General features: G+C 56.5%; 1 protein-coding gene across 4 annotated transcripts in view; it reads left to right on the forward strand.

Annotated features, from left to right (window-relative positions):
• LOC133357049 (zinc finger and BTB domain-containing protein 7A-like) overlaps positions 1–14976 on the forward strand; it is a 51720-nt gene that overhangs the window by 29806 nt on the left and 6938 nt on the right. For 2 of the 4 annotated variants that reach the window (XM_061574790.1, XM_061574792.1), the window contains exon 2: positions 14038–14375. In XM_061574790.1, the coding sequence (XP_061430774.1) occupies positions 14058–14375 (318 nt within the window). In that variant the 5' untranslated portion in view covers positions 14038–14057. Of the gene's footprint in view, positions 1–12459; positions 12521–14037; positions 14376–14976 lie in introns of those variants that run through there. The other 2 variants (XM_061574793.1, XM_061574791.1) reach the window with 2 other exon arrangements.

The following is a 14976-nucleotide window of genomic DNA, read 5'->3' on the forward strand; positions in this document are numbered from 1 at the left end:
CGCGATTGCTCCGTTGGGGGGGAGGAGGTGGGGGGTAATTTAATCTTCAGCTTCTGGTTTTGACGCCGATTTTACCCTCGCAGTATTTTCTATTCCTCGTGTGAGATTGCGTTTTTTTAAATATATATTTTTTCGCTCGTAGCTGCGCTCTTATTTTTAATATTTGTTTTGCGTCTGTCGCTTTCTTTTGGTGGCGACCCCTGGGTCCAAACGGCTCATCCCGGTCTCCTTGCGAGTCTGCCCCGCGCCGTGCCCGTGGGGAGCCTGCTTGTTTTGGCCATGCTTCACGCCGGTCGGTGCTTGTTTGCCGAAAATGTCGGGCGACGTAGACGGACGTGGGAGCGTACGAGTACGGTGCCACGGCGGATTTTTGGCTGCGCCGCGAGGCCAATATCAACAACAACAGCAGCAGCAGGAGCAGTCATATTGAACGCCACCTGTTTACCCGGAAGACTGTCGGGAATTTCGTGGCAGGATGAGGGTGGGAGGTTGGCACGCAGAATGCGTGGGGCTGGAAAGTGCTGCAGGTGAGGATGGGAAGAGGCAGCGACGGAGGTTGGGACGGGTGGAGGGGCGCGGACAGGTGACCAAGCGGGTGTGGGAGTGGCACCCAGAGGTTGGCTACCAAGCGGGGGGAGAGCTTTAGCCAGGTGGTGGTGGCGGTGGCACCGCGAGGTCGTTGCTGGTGACTGAGTAATCTGCCGCCAACTCGGCAAGTGAATCATTCACGGGCTCGGTGCCCCGAGGCGCTGCGCCGCTACGCATCGCCGAGCGAGCGCCGCCGCGGCGGCCGCTCCCAGCCCCGCGGCCGCCCTGGTCAATAACCGCGGTTGTACAATGGCCACGGCTGACGGCGGACGCTGCGAGAAACGGCACGGCAGCCTGCGTAGCCGCGATGCATCCGTGAGGCACGGCAGCGCCTTCACGGTAGCGCTGGCGCCCTGGGATCAGCCGCTCGAGTACTCGTGGTGATCGGATGTGAATGGGGTGTGGGTGTGTAAATTGGGAACCGTAGAGTTTACATTGAGGTCGTCGACTTAAGACAGGGCCCGTATGTACGTTGAACAACTTTAGCACCTTCTTGGTTCTTTCGGCTGCTTGCGTTGTGGCCGAAACGTCGTGAGAATTGTATTTTATTATGTTTTATTTTTATTGTTTTAATATTTCCCTTCTACGTGACTTTACCGAAAGAACCAAGAAGATGAATCCCTACAGTCACGAAAGCTTTAAATCGAAACTTTAGCACCGTACGTAGCCAACCGTGCCAATCGGAGGATGGCTGAGTGTGTGGGCGAGTGACTGCGTGAATGGGTTAGTGACGACGTGAGTCTATGTGTGTCTGTTGGACTTTTTTCGCACCGTACGTAGCCAACCGTGCTAATCGGAGGTGCAGGGAAGGACAACAAACTAAACGTGCATGGGCTTACGTCGAGATCGAGCGCTTACACATCACCAGCATTGTTGTGATCATCGGCTTGCATAAGGCCAATAGGGTTACATAGGGATCATAGATTTTCACATAACACACAGTCTACTAGAACGCAACAGCTGTGCGAAATGGTTAATGGACTCATTCAAATTGCATTGGATCGTTTGATTGTAGCGGTCAACTTGCTCGTGTTGTTGTATGAGGATCCCGACCTGCAGCCGGTGTGTCGTGGACTCGTCGCGTTGCGAATCCAGGAACCCTCCAGCCTCCGCGGGGCACCAAGCCTTTGGCTCGTGCCGCTCACGGCCAGCTTCGCCACCAGTGGAAATTCCACATTCCCATGGCGGTGACCACCCCCCACGTGCGCCGCGCCAAACCGTGGGGTATGGCGGCCGACGTGACGTCGATTAACTGATTGTTATTTATTCCAGGTAAAGCCCACTGAGCTCCGTCGCTCTCTTTCAGAAGCGACCCGGACACAGACGATAGCTCAACGAAGCGGCTTGTCATCGTGTGGACATTTTATAGCAGCCTTATCCCACTAGTCAGGGTTTTCACGTAAACAGAACGTGCCAATTCGTCACTAGTACAGCACGCCGGTGTGTTGGAGAGCCAAGCCACGACATTTACAATCTGAGTACGACGTTTCGCCAGTAATTACAACCAGCTTCATCAGGCGACAGCCAGATTTGTGGAGAAGTCCACCTGATTATACAGCAGGCGTCAGGGTCGGGAACGAACCCACGACCTCCTGTATACCAGGCGAGGTAGTTAACATCTCCTAGCCACCGTGGCGCCCCCTAATGTGGGTTATGGGGTGGGGGGTGGGAGGTGGGGGGTGGGGGTAAAAAGGGAATTGTGGGGTCCCTCCGAACGGGCGATTGGGGTTTGGGTGCGAGCGGCGATAGTGGCGAGATCAGTTAAACGTTGGGGCCTTGCAGTGTCGCGATAAAATGAACACGCGCGCACACGCACATCTGCAGCTTGGGGGAGGGGGCTGAGGGTGGGGGTCACGCAGCTCCGCAGACCCCGGCAGAAGTCGCGGAGAGATCCCCACCCCCGCGGCGTCGCGCTCGTTGGCCGCCACGCCGCCGGGGTCGGGGTCCTCTCCGCCGCCCGCGCCCGCTACGCTCTCGTCCGCGAGTGCCAGCTGCCCGGCCGCTGCGAGCTCCGGCTGCGTTCGGTCGGATGGCCGTCAGGGGGGGGGGGGAGGTATTGAACGCCGGACAACCACTCACTAGCCCAACCACTCCCTCACCCAACCACTCGTTCGCCTAACCAATCGCTAGCCAAACCACTTGCTCGCCAAACCACTCGCTAGCCAAACCACTCGCTAGCCAAACCACTCCCTCGCCCAACCACTCGCTCGCCAACCACTTGCTAGCCAAACCACTCGCGAGCCAAACCACTCGCTAGCCCAACCACTCGCTAGCCCAACCACTCGCTCGCCCAACCACTCGCTCGCCAAACCACTCGCTCGCCCAACCACTCGCTCGCCCAACCACTCACTAGCCCAACCACTCGCTAGCCCAACCACTCGCTAGCCCAACCACTCCCTCACCCAACCACTCGTTCGCCCAACCACTCGCTAGCCAAACCACTTGCTCGCCAAACCACTCGCTAGCCAAACCACTCCCTCGCCCAACCACTCGCTCGCCCAACCACTCGCTAGCCAAACCACTCGCTAGCCAAACCACTCGCTAGCCAAACCACTCGCTAGCCAAACCACTCGCTCGCCCAACCACTCGCTAGCCCAACCACTCGCTAGCCCAACCACTCGCTAGCCCAACCACTCGCTAGCCCAACCACTCGTTCGCCCAACCACTCGCTAGCCAAACCACTTGCTCGCCAAACCACTCGCTAGCCAAACCACTCCCTCGCCCAACCACTCGCTCGCCCAACCACTCGCTAGCCAAACCACTCGCTAGCCAAACCACTCGCTAGCCAAACCACTCGCTAGCCCAACCACTCGCTCGCCCAACCACTCGCTAGCCCAACCACTCGCTCTTTCAACCACTCGCTCGCCCAACCACTCGCTAGCCCAACCACTCGCTCGCCCAATCACTCGCTCGCCAAACCACTCGCTAGCCCAACCACTCACTAGCCCAACCACTCGCTCGCCCAACCACTCGCTAGCCAAACCACTCGCTAGCCCAACCACTCGCTCGCCAAACCACCCACTCAGCCAAATATCTCTCACCCACCCACCCAACCATTCATTCACCCCCCCCCCCCCACTGCCACCAACTGACCCACCAAACACTCACTTACTCATTCACCCACTCGGTCATCCACTCCAACCACCCCACCGCTCGCTTGCTCGCTCACAATCATCGTAATCATTGATTGCCGTCGCGATGCCGCGCCCTCTGCGCGCAGTCCGTAAGCGAGCCCGAGACAATAACCCGGCAGGGGAAGTTGACTGTGGAGCAAATGGAAGCGTTAGCGAGCGACTCGGGTGGGAGACCAGGCCCATAGCAACAAGACAGGAGGACGGCGCTGAGCAGCCCCTTGTGTGCCCTGTCCGCTTCGCTCGAGCTCGGGCAGCACAAAAGGCGCGCAAACGAATATTGGCAACCGAATTTGTCAATGGGAATCCTCCAATGGTCCACGTTTGTTGTCACGGTAAACGCTTGGATTGGCGTTGGAGTGGACGCGTCACAGCGACTAGGGCCACTGGTCGAGAATGACCACGGAGCGGCGGCCGAGGCACGGAAGGCGTCCTGGAGGAGAAGGGGCTGTGACAGTCGGCTCCCAGTCAGCTCCCAGTCAGCTCCCAGTCAGCTCCCAGTCAACTCCCAGTCAACTCCCAGTCAGCTCCCAGTCAGCTCCCCAGTCAGCTCCAGCTCCCAGTCAGCTCCCAGTCAGCTCCCCAGTCAGCTCCCAGTCAGCTCCCAGTCAGCTCCCAGTCAGCTCCCAGTCAGCTCCCAGTCAACTCCCAGTCAGCTCCCAGTCAGCTCCCCAGTCAGCTCCAGCTCCCAGTCAGCTCCCCAGTCAGCTCCCCAGTCAGCTCCCCAGTCAGCTCCCCAGTCAGCTCTCCAGTCGGCTCCCCGTGCGTAGGGGAAAGTGACGGGGTGGAGGATCGTCGCGTCGCAGGATCGCGAGGGGCAGCGGCGGTGGTGGCTTGGGGCGGAGGCCTTCGTCCAGCAGAGGATTGACCATGGCTTGCTGCTGGTGGTGGTGGTGAGGTGGGGAGCGGCAGCGTAGCGGTCGATCGCTGTAACGTAGACCTGCCTGCGCGGGACTCGCCTGGGTAGCAATGTATAATTGTGTTACTTTACCGCAACCGGTAAAACATTTACAACTTACACTTTTTTTAAAAGACGTCTGGCACGCGTTCCCTCGGAGTCAGCGCCCGCGAGTGAGCGGGGCCGTAACCTCGCTGCATTCCTAGTTCCCGCTGGCACCAGCGGAGGCGGAGACGGTGGCGCTGCGTCCGGGACGTCGCGAGCACTGAAGGCAGCAGTTTCTCGGTTAACGGGTTTTTTTAATCCGCTCCACGAAAACTATTGTCAACCGAAATAACTGCTCATCGAATATAGGAATTATCCGTTAAAATCATTAATCCGTGACATAAAGAGACCCTCATAAATGGGCGTTGCTGATTGGCTGAGGGCATGGCTCAGCCCCAACTATGAGCGCTCGGAATGGCCGAAATTGACGCCCCGCGTGCATAACGTCCACACGGCACGAAACCACGGGCTTCTACGGGAGGCGAAACGTTAACCGAAAAACCGTGAACCGAGGGCCTGCTGTAATGTGTCGGTGCTGAGGAGGCGCACCTGGACCCAGGGTCCCCGGGCCCTGCGGGCTCCGCCGCCATCGTCGGGCCGGGCCTGGGGTCGGCAGCCTGCGGCCTCCAGAATAAAAACAAATTTACTTCAATCGCTCCGTTACAGTCTGCGGCACAGGCGCCCCTCCCCCCCCCAGTGCGTTCCTAGAAACCCCGACGACGACATCGTCCCTCCCCCCCCCCCCCACAGGTGCGACGTTACCGCCTCTCGGTGTTCAACGAAATGTACGGCGATCCAAACCCCATTGTGTGAGAATCTATGGGACCATTTTTCTTCTTCGTTCTTTCGGTAAAGACCTGTTCTTCACCTGAGGACGGCTGCTTGCGTTGTGGCCGAAACGTCGTGAGAATTATTTTATTATGTTTTATTTGTATTATTTTTTTACATCTATGACCTATGTTGTTTAAGTCAGAATGTGTGTTATCAGAATCTGCTGCAAAGCCCACTGCTGTGTGTGTGTCTGTGCAAAAGTAGATCCGTGTGTGTGATTGGCTGTCTTGTCTCTTGAAAGGTTGCCGACTCCTGGGTTAGGCCTATTAGGCAAGGTTAGGACTATGGGTAGGGTCAGTGTTGTAGGACTATGGGTAGGGTCAGTGTTGTAGGACTATGAGTAGGGTCAGTGTTGTAGGACTATGGGTAGGGTCAGGGTTGTAGGACTATGAGTAGGGTCAGTGTTGTAGGGCTATGGGTAGGGTCAGTGTTGTAGGGCTATGGGTAGGGTCAGTGCTGTAGGGCTATGGGTAGGGTTAGTGTTGTAGGGCTATGGGTAGGGTCAGTGTTGTAGGACTATGGGTAGGGTCAGTGTTGTAGGACTATGGGTAGGGTCAGTGTTGTAGGACTATGAGTAGGGTCAGTGATTGTAGGGCTATGGGTAGGGTCAGTGTTGTAGGGCTATGGGTAGGGTCAGTGTTGTAGGGCTATGGGTAGGGTCAGTGTTGTAGGGCTATGGGTAGGGTCAGTGTTGTAGGGCTATGGGTAGGGTCAGTGTTGTAGGACTATGGGTAGGGTCAGTGTTGTAGGGCTATGGGTAGGGTTAGTGTTGTAGGGCTATGGGTAGGGTCAGTGTTGTAGGGCTATGGGTAGGGTCAGTGTTGTAAGGCTATGGGTAGGGTCAGTGTTGTAGGACTATGGGTAGGGTCAGTGTTGTAGGGCTATGGGTAGGGTCAGTTTTGTAGGGCTATGGGTAGGGTCAGTGTTGTAGGGCTATGAGTAGGGTCAGTGTTGTAGGACTATGGGTAGGGTCAGTGTTATAGGGCTATGGGTAGGGTCAGTGTTGTAGGACTATGGGTAGGGTCAGTGTTGTAGGACTATGGGTAGGGTCAGTGTTGTAGGACTATGGGTAGGGTCAGTGTTGTAGGGCTATGGGTAGGGTCAGTGTTGTAGGGCTATGGGTATGGTTAGTGTTGTAGGACTATGGGTAGGGTCAATGTTGTAGGGCTATGGGTAGGGTCAGTGTTGTAGGACTATGGGTAGGGTCAGTGTTGTACGGCTATGGGTAGGGTCAGTGTTGTAGGGCTATGGGTAGGGTCAGTGTTGTAGGACTATGGGTAGGGTCAGTGTTGTAGGGCTATGGGTAGGGTCAGTGTTGTAGGGCTATGGTTAAGGTTATGGCTGGGGTTAGGTTTAGTGGTAGGGTTAGATAATGTTTGGGTTATGGCATAGGAACGTGGAATTTCCGCCGCTATCTCAAGGCTTGACGGATTCCCCTCCCGCCGCTGCCACTGGCCGTGTAACGCCGGTGATCGTGGCCCGAGTCGGGAGGCGTTCCCCACGCGCCTTGCCGGAGAGAGAACGTGTTTGAGCGGGGCGGTAGTCGAGCCAAGCCGCGTTGGTGTCGTGCGGCCACGGTGACATCTCAAGGGATCAGCATCGAGGAGTGGCAGGCGCGGGAGACCTGGGTCAGGCATGATATTTTCTCGGACGATTTTTTTCTTGCGTCGCACCAAACTGAGTGACGAGAACCACCATTGATGGAGGCGGAAGCGCCCACGGTTTACCCCACCGCGCACGTGACCTGCCGGTCGAACGTTGTCCACCCGTTCGCGCCGCCGGGTGGACAGAGGCGGCGGTGGGTCGTGGAGGGATTCCAGAACCTCGCCCCCCACCGTGTCGATGTAGTCGAGCCGGCGACCTCCGGATCGCGAGTCCGGTGTGGTGGAAAGCCGCCCCCCTGGCTTGACATTCACCCACAATGACAACATTGAACCACGTTGCCGTCTCTTTTAGCCGAACCCTCCTGGCTGACCAGGACACCCAGGGGCAACCGGGCCGAGACCCTCTGGGGAACCCGCGTGTGTAACCATCGCAGCAGGTGAAACCCGGATTCAAACCCAGCCTCTCGGCGACCGCGGCGGCGCTCTGACCCCCGGGTGACCCTCGGCCGGTGTCTTCATTTGGGAGGCCGCTTCTCTTAAGACCACGCAGCTGGCCTGGAACGCGGAAGGTCGGGAGAGAGAGATTCTCGGCGTGAGTTGGCAGTTTGTTGCGTGCGCGTGTGTGCGTGTGTGTGTGCGTGTGTGTGTGTGCGTGTGTGCTCGCACGGAGCCACAAAAAACACACGGTCATCCCAACTCGGATGTCCCAAGGTGGGGTCACGGCTGACTGATTAACTTGCCTCTATAATCGAACTCGGGAGACAAAGTCACCGGGGCTGTCTGTCCAAACAAACTATCAGAAGTATGTTTTGTTTTACCAGGTGAGGGCCCACTGAGCTGTATCGCCATCACAAATGATAGCTGAACACAGTGGCTCGTCAGCACGTGGGAATGTATAGCAGCAGCCAAATAACTCCAAAATGCGTGACGTCCATTCTAAATGTGGAGGGAAAAAACGGAGGACCCGGAGGAAAAATCTACGCGGCCACGGGGAGACCGCGCAAAATACAAATATACAGCAGCAGCAGCAGGCGTCAGGGTCGGAATCGAACCCACGACCTCCTGCATACCAGGCGAGGTAGTTAACATCTCACCACTCGTGGCACCCCACATCGTGAGGAGGATAAGAAGGAGATAAAGATATCTCACAATATCACCAGAGGAGGGGTGTCATCACGATTAAACGTCTCGATGAGGCAACAGACAGAACAATCTTGCGACGTCCAAGGAAGAGTTCTCTAGAAAGTTCTCGGGGCGACGGGAGCTGCTGCCCCCGTCCTCACCCAGAGGAGGGCCCCCAGGGGCCGCCAGGACGGGTGCCCCCCCCCCCCTGCCTGCCACCCGTGCCACTTGAGGCGGTCGGGACGGTTTCCACTGCACCCACAGGAATCCATCAGGGCGAGAGGACAACCCGACGTGAAACCCAATCCCTTTCAGATTGTGGTTTTGGTTTCACACCGGCGATAGCGATCCCTGTGTCACCCACTCATCCTCAACACCACCCCCACTGCCTCCGCCACCACCACCGCCATCACCACCCCCACCGCCACCCCCACCATCGTCACCGCCACCACCGCCACCACCCCCACCATTGCCAACAAGGGACAGCAAACAACGCTTCTGACAAGTCATGCTGAGAATCCCCACACCACGTGACTGGGGGGCTCACGGTGGGCAGGCCGATCCGGGCGTGACTGGGCACAATGCGGGGAATGTCTCCCCCCCCCCGCCAACCCCTTGGCTTGGCAGCGCTCACAATGCACGCCCTACTGTACTGCACGGTCACCGACTAACTTTCACTACCCCCCCCCCCCTCTGTTAGGTCAGGTTGTTGTTGTTGCTGCAGGTTAGTCTGCTGTTTCCTAATAGCGTGCACTGTTGGCCAATAGGATGCACTGTTTGCAAATAGTGTGCACTGTGTGCATATAGTTTTGTGCTGTTTGCTAATAGGGTGTGCTGTTTGCTAATAGGATGTGCTGTTTGCATATAGTGGTGTGCTGTTTGCATATAGGGGTGTGCTGTTTGCATATAGGGGTGTGCTGTTTACTAATAGGATTGTGCTGTTTACTAATATGATTGTGCTGTTTGCTAAGAGGGTGTGCTATTTGCTAATAGTGTGTGCTGTTTGCATATAGGGGTGTGCTGTTTGCTAATATGATTGTGCTGTTTGCTAAGAGGGTGTGATATTTGCTAATAGTGTGTGCTGTTTGCATATAGGGGTGTGCTGTTTGCTAATATGATTGTGCTGTTTGCTAAGAGGGTGTGCTATTTGCTAATAGTGTGTGCTGTTTGCATATAGGGGTGTGCTGTTTGCTAATAGGATTGTGCTGTTTGCTAAGAGGGTGTGCTCTTTGCTAATAGGATTGTGCTGTTTGCTAAGAGGGTGTGCTGTTTGCTAATAGGATTGTGCTGTTTGCTAAGAGGGTGTGCTCTTTGCTAATAGGATTGTGCTGTTTGCTAAGAGGGTGTGCTCTTTGCTAATAGGATTGTGCTGTTTGCTAAGAGGGTGTGCTGTTTGCTAATAGGATTGTGCTCTTTGCTAATAGGATTGTGCTGTTATTTGCACTAATCGCTGAACAAGTTTTTGTTATTCCGCTTACTTCGGGATGGCCTCACACCGAGCCTCACGACTCGTTTTCAGGAGGGCCCTGCCCAGATTTCCCAGTAAGGGTGGCAACGTTGCTGCTTCTGCTGCTGTTGCTGCTTCTGCTGTTGCTGCTTCTGCTGCTGCTGCTACGGTTGCTTCTGCTGCTGCTCTGTGTGATACCAACCGAGTAACCTGCAGGGAATTTTAACACGTAGGCTTTCGCGACCAATATTATTCATAATAAAGTTTTTGGGTTAGATCGCGTCGCGTTATCTATAAATGTGTCGTAACCCTCCACCACCCGACACGGCCAATCAGTAAAAAGTGTCACGTTGACAAAAGACAAATAGTTCACTACTTTAGCCCACCGGTGTGTTGAAGAGTGAATCCACAACTATTTGTCTTTTGTCAACGTGACACTTTTTTACTGATTAGCCGTGTCGGGTGGTGGAGGGTTACGACACATTTATAGATAACGCGATCTAACCCAAAAACGTTTATTATGAACTGCAGGGAATTGTTCAGCGTTGGCGATGTTTTTGGGGGTCAGCACCAGGCCACGTATCAGAACCGGGAGAGAATCCCGACGCAGACAGTCGCCCGCGACGAGAGTCCAACCGGCGCTTCTTGTCGCGCGGCGCGAGAGCGGCCGCTGCAGCACCCCCCCCCCACCCCCCGCTGGGGTCGCCCGCTCGAGGCGTTGCGGACGGAGCGGTCGCGTATGGCCAGCGTTTATCTGAACCGTTGCGCTGCCGCGTTGACGTGATTGGACTCAAATATATCCGCGGCTCCATTGTGGATGGGCTACAGCGCTGCGCTGTTGCAGTGCGATCAACCTGCGCCCGGAACGCACCACACTGTGCCCCATCTCCATCTCGCCACATCTCGGAAGCCAAAGCAGCGTTGAGCCACGGATAGCGGCGCTTCGATGGGCGACCACCACGCCTGACGGGGCACTAGCGGCTTGCGGCGCTGGTGGGGCTACGCGGCGGGCAGCAGAGTCTGTTGGCCTGTACTTCTACGCTTCCCACGTCTGTGCTCCCCCTGCCGTCGCCAATCCTGCGCTGGCCGGCTCGGTTAAGTTGTGCTCAACTAACCCCTCAACCGGGCCCTCATCCAGCAGTGGATTTTGACAGACAGGGGGGGGGGACACGCGATGGCAAATGTACGCTGGGTAACCACGGCACCGGGAAACCGCCCAGAGCTCCCCTGTCGAATGCGGCAACGTCGCGTATCCGACTCGCTGGGGGGGAGGGTGGGGAGATGCATGTTGAACTTCTTTCGCACCGTACGTAGCCAGCCGTGCTGATCGGAGGTGCGGGGGAAGGACACCAAACTAAACAAGAAAAGCAGTTGTAAAGAAATGAGTTTCCAATCTCGATTAAAAAGTGCGTAGCTCCAGTGGCTTGCTAATATCGGAAGGAAGAGCATTCCAGATGGCCACACAAACGCATCTGAAAGCGCCGCGCGATGCGGTGACCACCGCCTTCGTTCGATTGCTGAGCCAAAAGCCGCCGCTGCGAGGATGGCCGGAGTCACGTGATGGTTGATGCTCGTTGACGAGATCCTCGAGGTGTTGTGGTTCATTTGTGGCGAGCGCTTTGTGTGTAATGAGTGCCACCTTATAACGTATTCGCTCGGCAACCGGAAGCCGACGCGGCTCAGCGAGCACTGGACAGTCGGATACGCGAACGCGTCTCACGAAGTGACCGTTGACACCCCCAGCGCGTGTTGCGGATACCGGGGCGTGCGGGGCAGTTACGCTGATCGGTTTGGGGGCTTGGGGGTGGTGGGCGAGCACGCGACAGGTTCAGATGGGCGATGGTGTTCCGTGAAGGGGATGCCACAGCGGCCTGTTCTCGAGGTTAAAGTCGAGAGCATTTTCTCAGTTGTTGGGTCCTCAAGAGGGAGATGGAGCCGCATGGATGGAGAGGGCGTGCCGGTCTCTCTCGCCGCTCATTCCCTCGCTCCCTCTCTCTCCGCGCCAAGCGCCGGCGCTTTTGGAACTTCCGAGTAGTTCTGCGGCCGAGAGAATGATTCAGCGTGAGTCATATACATCTTTTAAATGCCTCGTGGTTTGTATAGGAACCCGAAAACATCCCACGCGAAAAGAAAAAAAACAACACACAACGACCGGCGGCCGCTTCCCGGGCAGTTATAGAAACGTGTGGGGCACAGCGCAGAAGACGAGTACACGCGCACACGCGCACGCACACACGCACACGCGCACACACGCGCACACACGCGCACGTGCACACACACACGCATACGCACACACGCACGTGCGTACACGCACCAGCGCCAGTGGGGGGTGGCGTGGGGCGCACCGCTTCCTCGTCGCCTCCGTTGTCATTGCGCCTGCGAAGGAACTCGCTGAGCATGCGCGATCCCAACCGTGTCGGATGTGGAGAGCCAAGCCGGGTCGAGCCCTGTGGATGATGGTGCTTTGGATGGATCCAGTGTGGGGGTGCTGTCCCCGAGTGGGATAACAGAAGAGACGTGGACGAGAGATGGAGGTGTAAACAACTGAAAACGAAAACTGTTTTTCTTTTTTTACCGGGCAAGGCCTCACTGAGCTATGCAGCTTCTTTTTCAGCAGCGACCCGGCCACCACAAACGATAGCCTGACGAAGTGGCTCATCGTCACGTGGACATTTCCAACAGTCAAATATCCTAGATGCGTGATGTTGAGTCTACATGTGGGGGGGGAAACCAGAGGACCCGGAGAAAAATCCACGTGACCACGGGGAGGGAGAGACACGCAAACTCCAAATATACAGCAGCAAGCGTCGTCAGGGTCGGGATCGAACCCACAACCTCCTGTTTACCAGGCGAGGTAGTTAACATCTCCCAACCACCCCAGCACCCTTGACCTTTAGGATCACAATCTTAAAAGAGCCGCGTACTACTTGGGCCCTCGTTTCTTTAGCCACTTGGCCATCCTAGACAATGTGCGGTGTGATTCAGGGAAGTTTAGCAATGCAAGGGTGAGCGCACAGACTCCCAATATACAGCAGCAGGAGTCAGGTTCGGGATTGAACCCACGAGCTCTTGTATGCCAGGCGAGGTAGTTAACATCTCCTCGCCACCGTGATGAGATGATGAGAGAGATGTGGAACAAAGATAGCGATGTAGAGAAATAGCAGATGAGAGATGGAGACAAGACAGGGGTGAGAGAGATGCATTAGGGGTTTGTGGTTGGGTGTTTTATTGGTTAGGATTTCAATTTGAGCTGATATCTGCTTTTTCCAATGCTTTTTCCATGAATCCGGGGGGGGGGGGGCCTGAGCTACTTGGGGCCCTGAACTTTAGCTTCATCTGCGTGCGGGGGCGTGCGGTCACCATGCACGCCAGGCTGCTGCTGTCGGCTGCTGCTCAGTGCCGGATTAAGCTAGTGCGGGCCTGTAGCGTATGTAGCTACTTTTGCTACTAGGATAATCCGGCACTGCTGCTGCTGCTGCTCCGGCTTTAGCTACGTGGAATGCAGCAGACCAATAATGCAGCAAAGCCCACTGCTGTGCCGTACTTCTATGCCCCCCCACTGCCCACGCTCCCTGCGTCCACGAACCCTCGTGTGTTGAAGTACGGTCAGACGACCTTGACGTGCTGCACGGCGTTAGGGAGGCCCTCATCCAGCAGTGGATTGGCAGAATCGCTCTGCCTGTAGCATAGGTGCATGAAATACCAGAGCGTGCAGGAAGTATCACGGTTGATTACGTATGGTGCGAAAGAAGTTCAACATGCATAAACTACACCTTACATACTACTCTGAACTACCCACTACACTACACGACACTACTATACACTACACCACTATACACTACACCACTATACCGATTTGAAAACAAATTTCTTTAAAACTGCTTTTTGGTGGTTAGTTTGTTGTCCTTCCTCCGTGCGTCCGATTTGCACGGTTGGTTCCGTACGGTACGAAAGAAGTTCCACATACACACCTTCATACTGTGCGGTGGAGTGTACTTCAGAAAGCCTGTGATGTCCAGTGTAAGGGTTCGCCCATTGATGTGCTTGTGTCAGAGTGAGAATCGGGATCTTTGTCAGCCAGTTTAAGATGTACGTTGAACTTTTTTCGCACCGTACGTAGCCAACCGTGCTCCACTCGTGCCGGCGAATAGCAGGTTGGATACGTATGGTGCAAAAGGAGTCCCAACGTACGTCAGAGGTAGGAGGCCAAACACCCTCCACGAGAGGCGGCCTCTTGTCCGTGGAGGCCCCTTGGGCAGCCGCAGCGCGAGCGGAGCGGCCGCAGCGCTGCGCCGCCTGCACCAAGTCGCGCCCCTCGGGTCGCTGCCGCCCCCCCGCCTGACCGCGTTCTCCCCCCATGCGTGGCGCCAGCAGGGCACGGGAGCGACGTCATGTCGTCGCCGGCGCCGGCGCCGCCCGCCTTCGTGTACGAGTGCCCCGGCCACGCGGCCGACGTGCTGCGGCAGCTGGACGAGCAGCGGCGCGACGCGGCCAGCGCCGGCTCCTCCGCCGGCGGCCTGTGCGACGCCAGCGTCGCCGCGGGAGGCGGCCGCTTCCCCGCGCACTGCGCCGTCCTGGCGGCGTGCAGCGACTTCTTCCGCGCGGCGCTGGCGCTCCCGCCCGCCGCCGCCGCCGCCTCTCCCGCCGGCTCCGGCGCGACGACGACGGAGCGGCCGCCCGACGTGCGCACGTTCAACCTCCCCGCCGAGGTACGCGGGAGGGTGGAGGGGAGTCGAGGTGACTGTAATTGTGGCATCCAGGTCTCTTCTGCAAATCAAAAAGTTATCAAATCGTTTTTACATTTGGCTATCAGGAAGGCGCTGTGTTGCGCACGCGCAGCCTGGAGTAGTTTCACGGCAGGGGACCATGTTGCTAATTGCCGTAACCCAATTAGGAATTTAAGAGTTGTTTATTTTCAATCGGCAGATTTGGACGATGACGCTGGCTTGCAAACGTGGGGCCTCCTCTTAGAACAACGCCACGGGGGGGCTTTGTGACGTCCACTGGCGTCGTAACACCGTGCACCCGCCGGCATGAAGCCAGGGCCGGCCTGCCGGGCTGAGACTGGCGAATCTTCGCCCTTAAGTGGCAAAAAAAAACCTCAAGTTTAATTGAATTATTATACAGGGCAGGTAATTAACGGAAGTTTTAATTTTAGTGAACAAGAACCTATTCGGTGGGGGGATGGCAAACGACCCAAGAAAAGTAAACAAAACCGATTTGGAGTCATTAAAACGCGTGAGATGGGAATCGAAGGTTGCTTCAAACAATGCGACTTTAGGCGTTGCAATGAGATTTGAACTTAAATAA

The sequence above is a fragment of the Lethenteron reissneri genome, chromosome 56 (genome assembly GCF_015708825.2).
Source record: "Lethenteron reissneri isolate LAM-NWPU_2019-01 chromosome 56, ASM1570882v1, whole genome shotgun sequence".
Lineage (NCBI taxonomy): Eukaryota > Metazoa > Chordata > Hyperoartia > Petromyzontiformes > Petromyzontidae > Lethenteron > Lethenteron reissneri.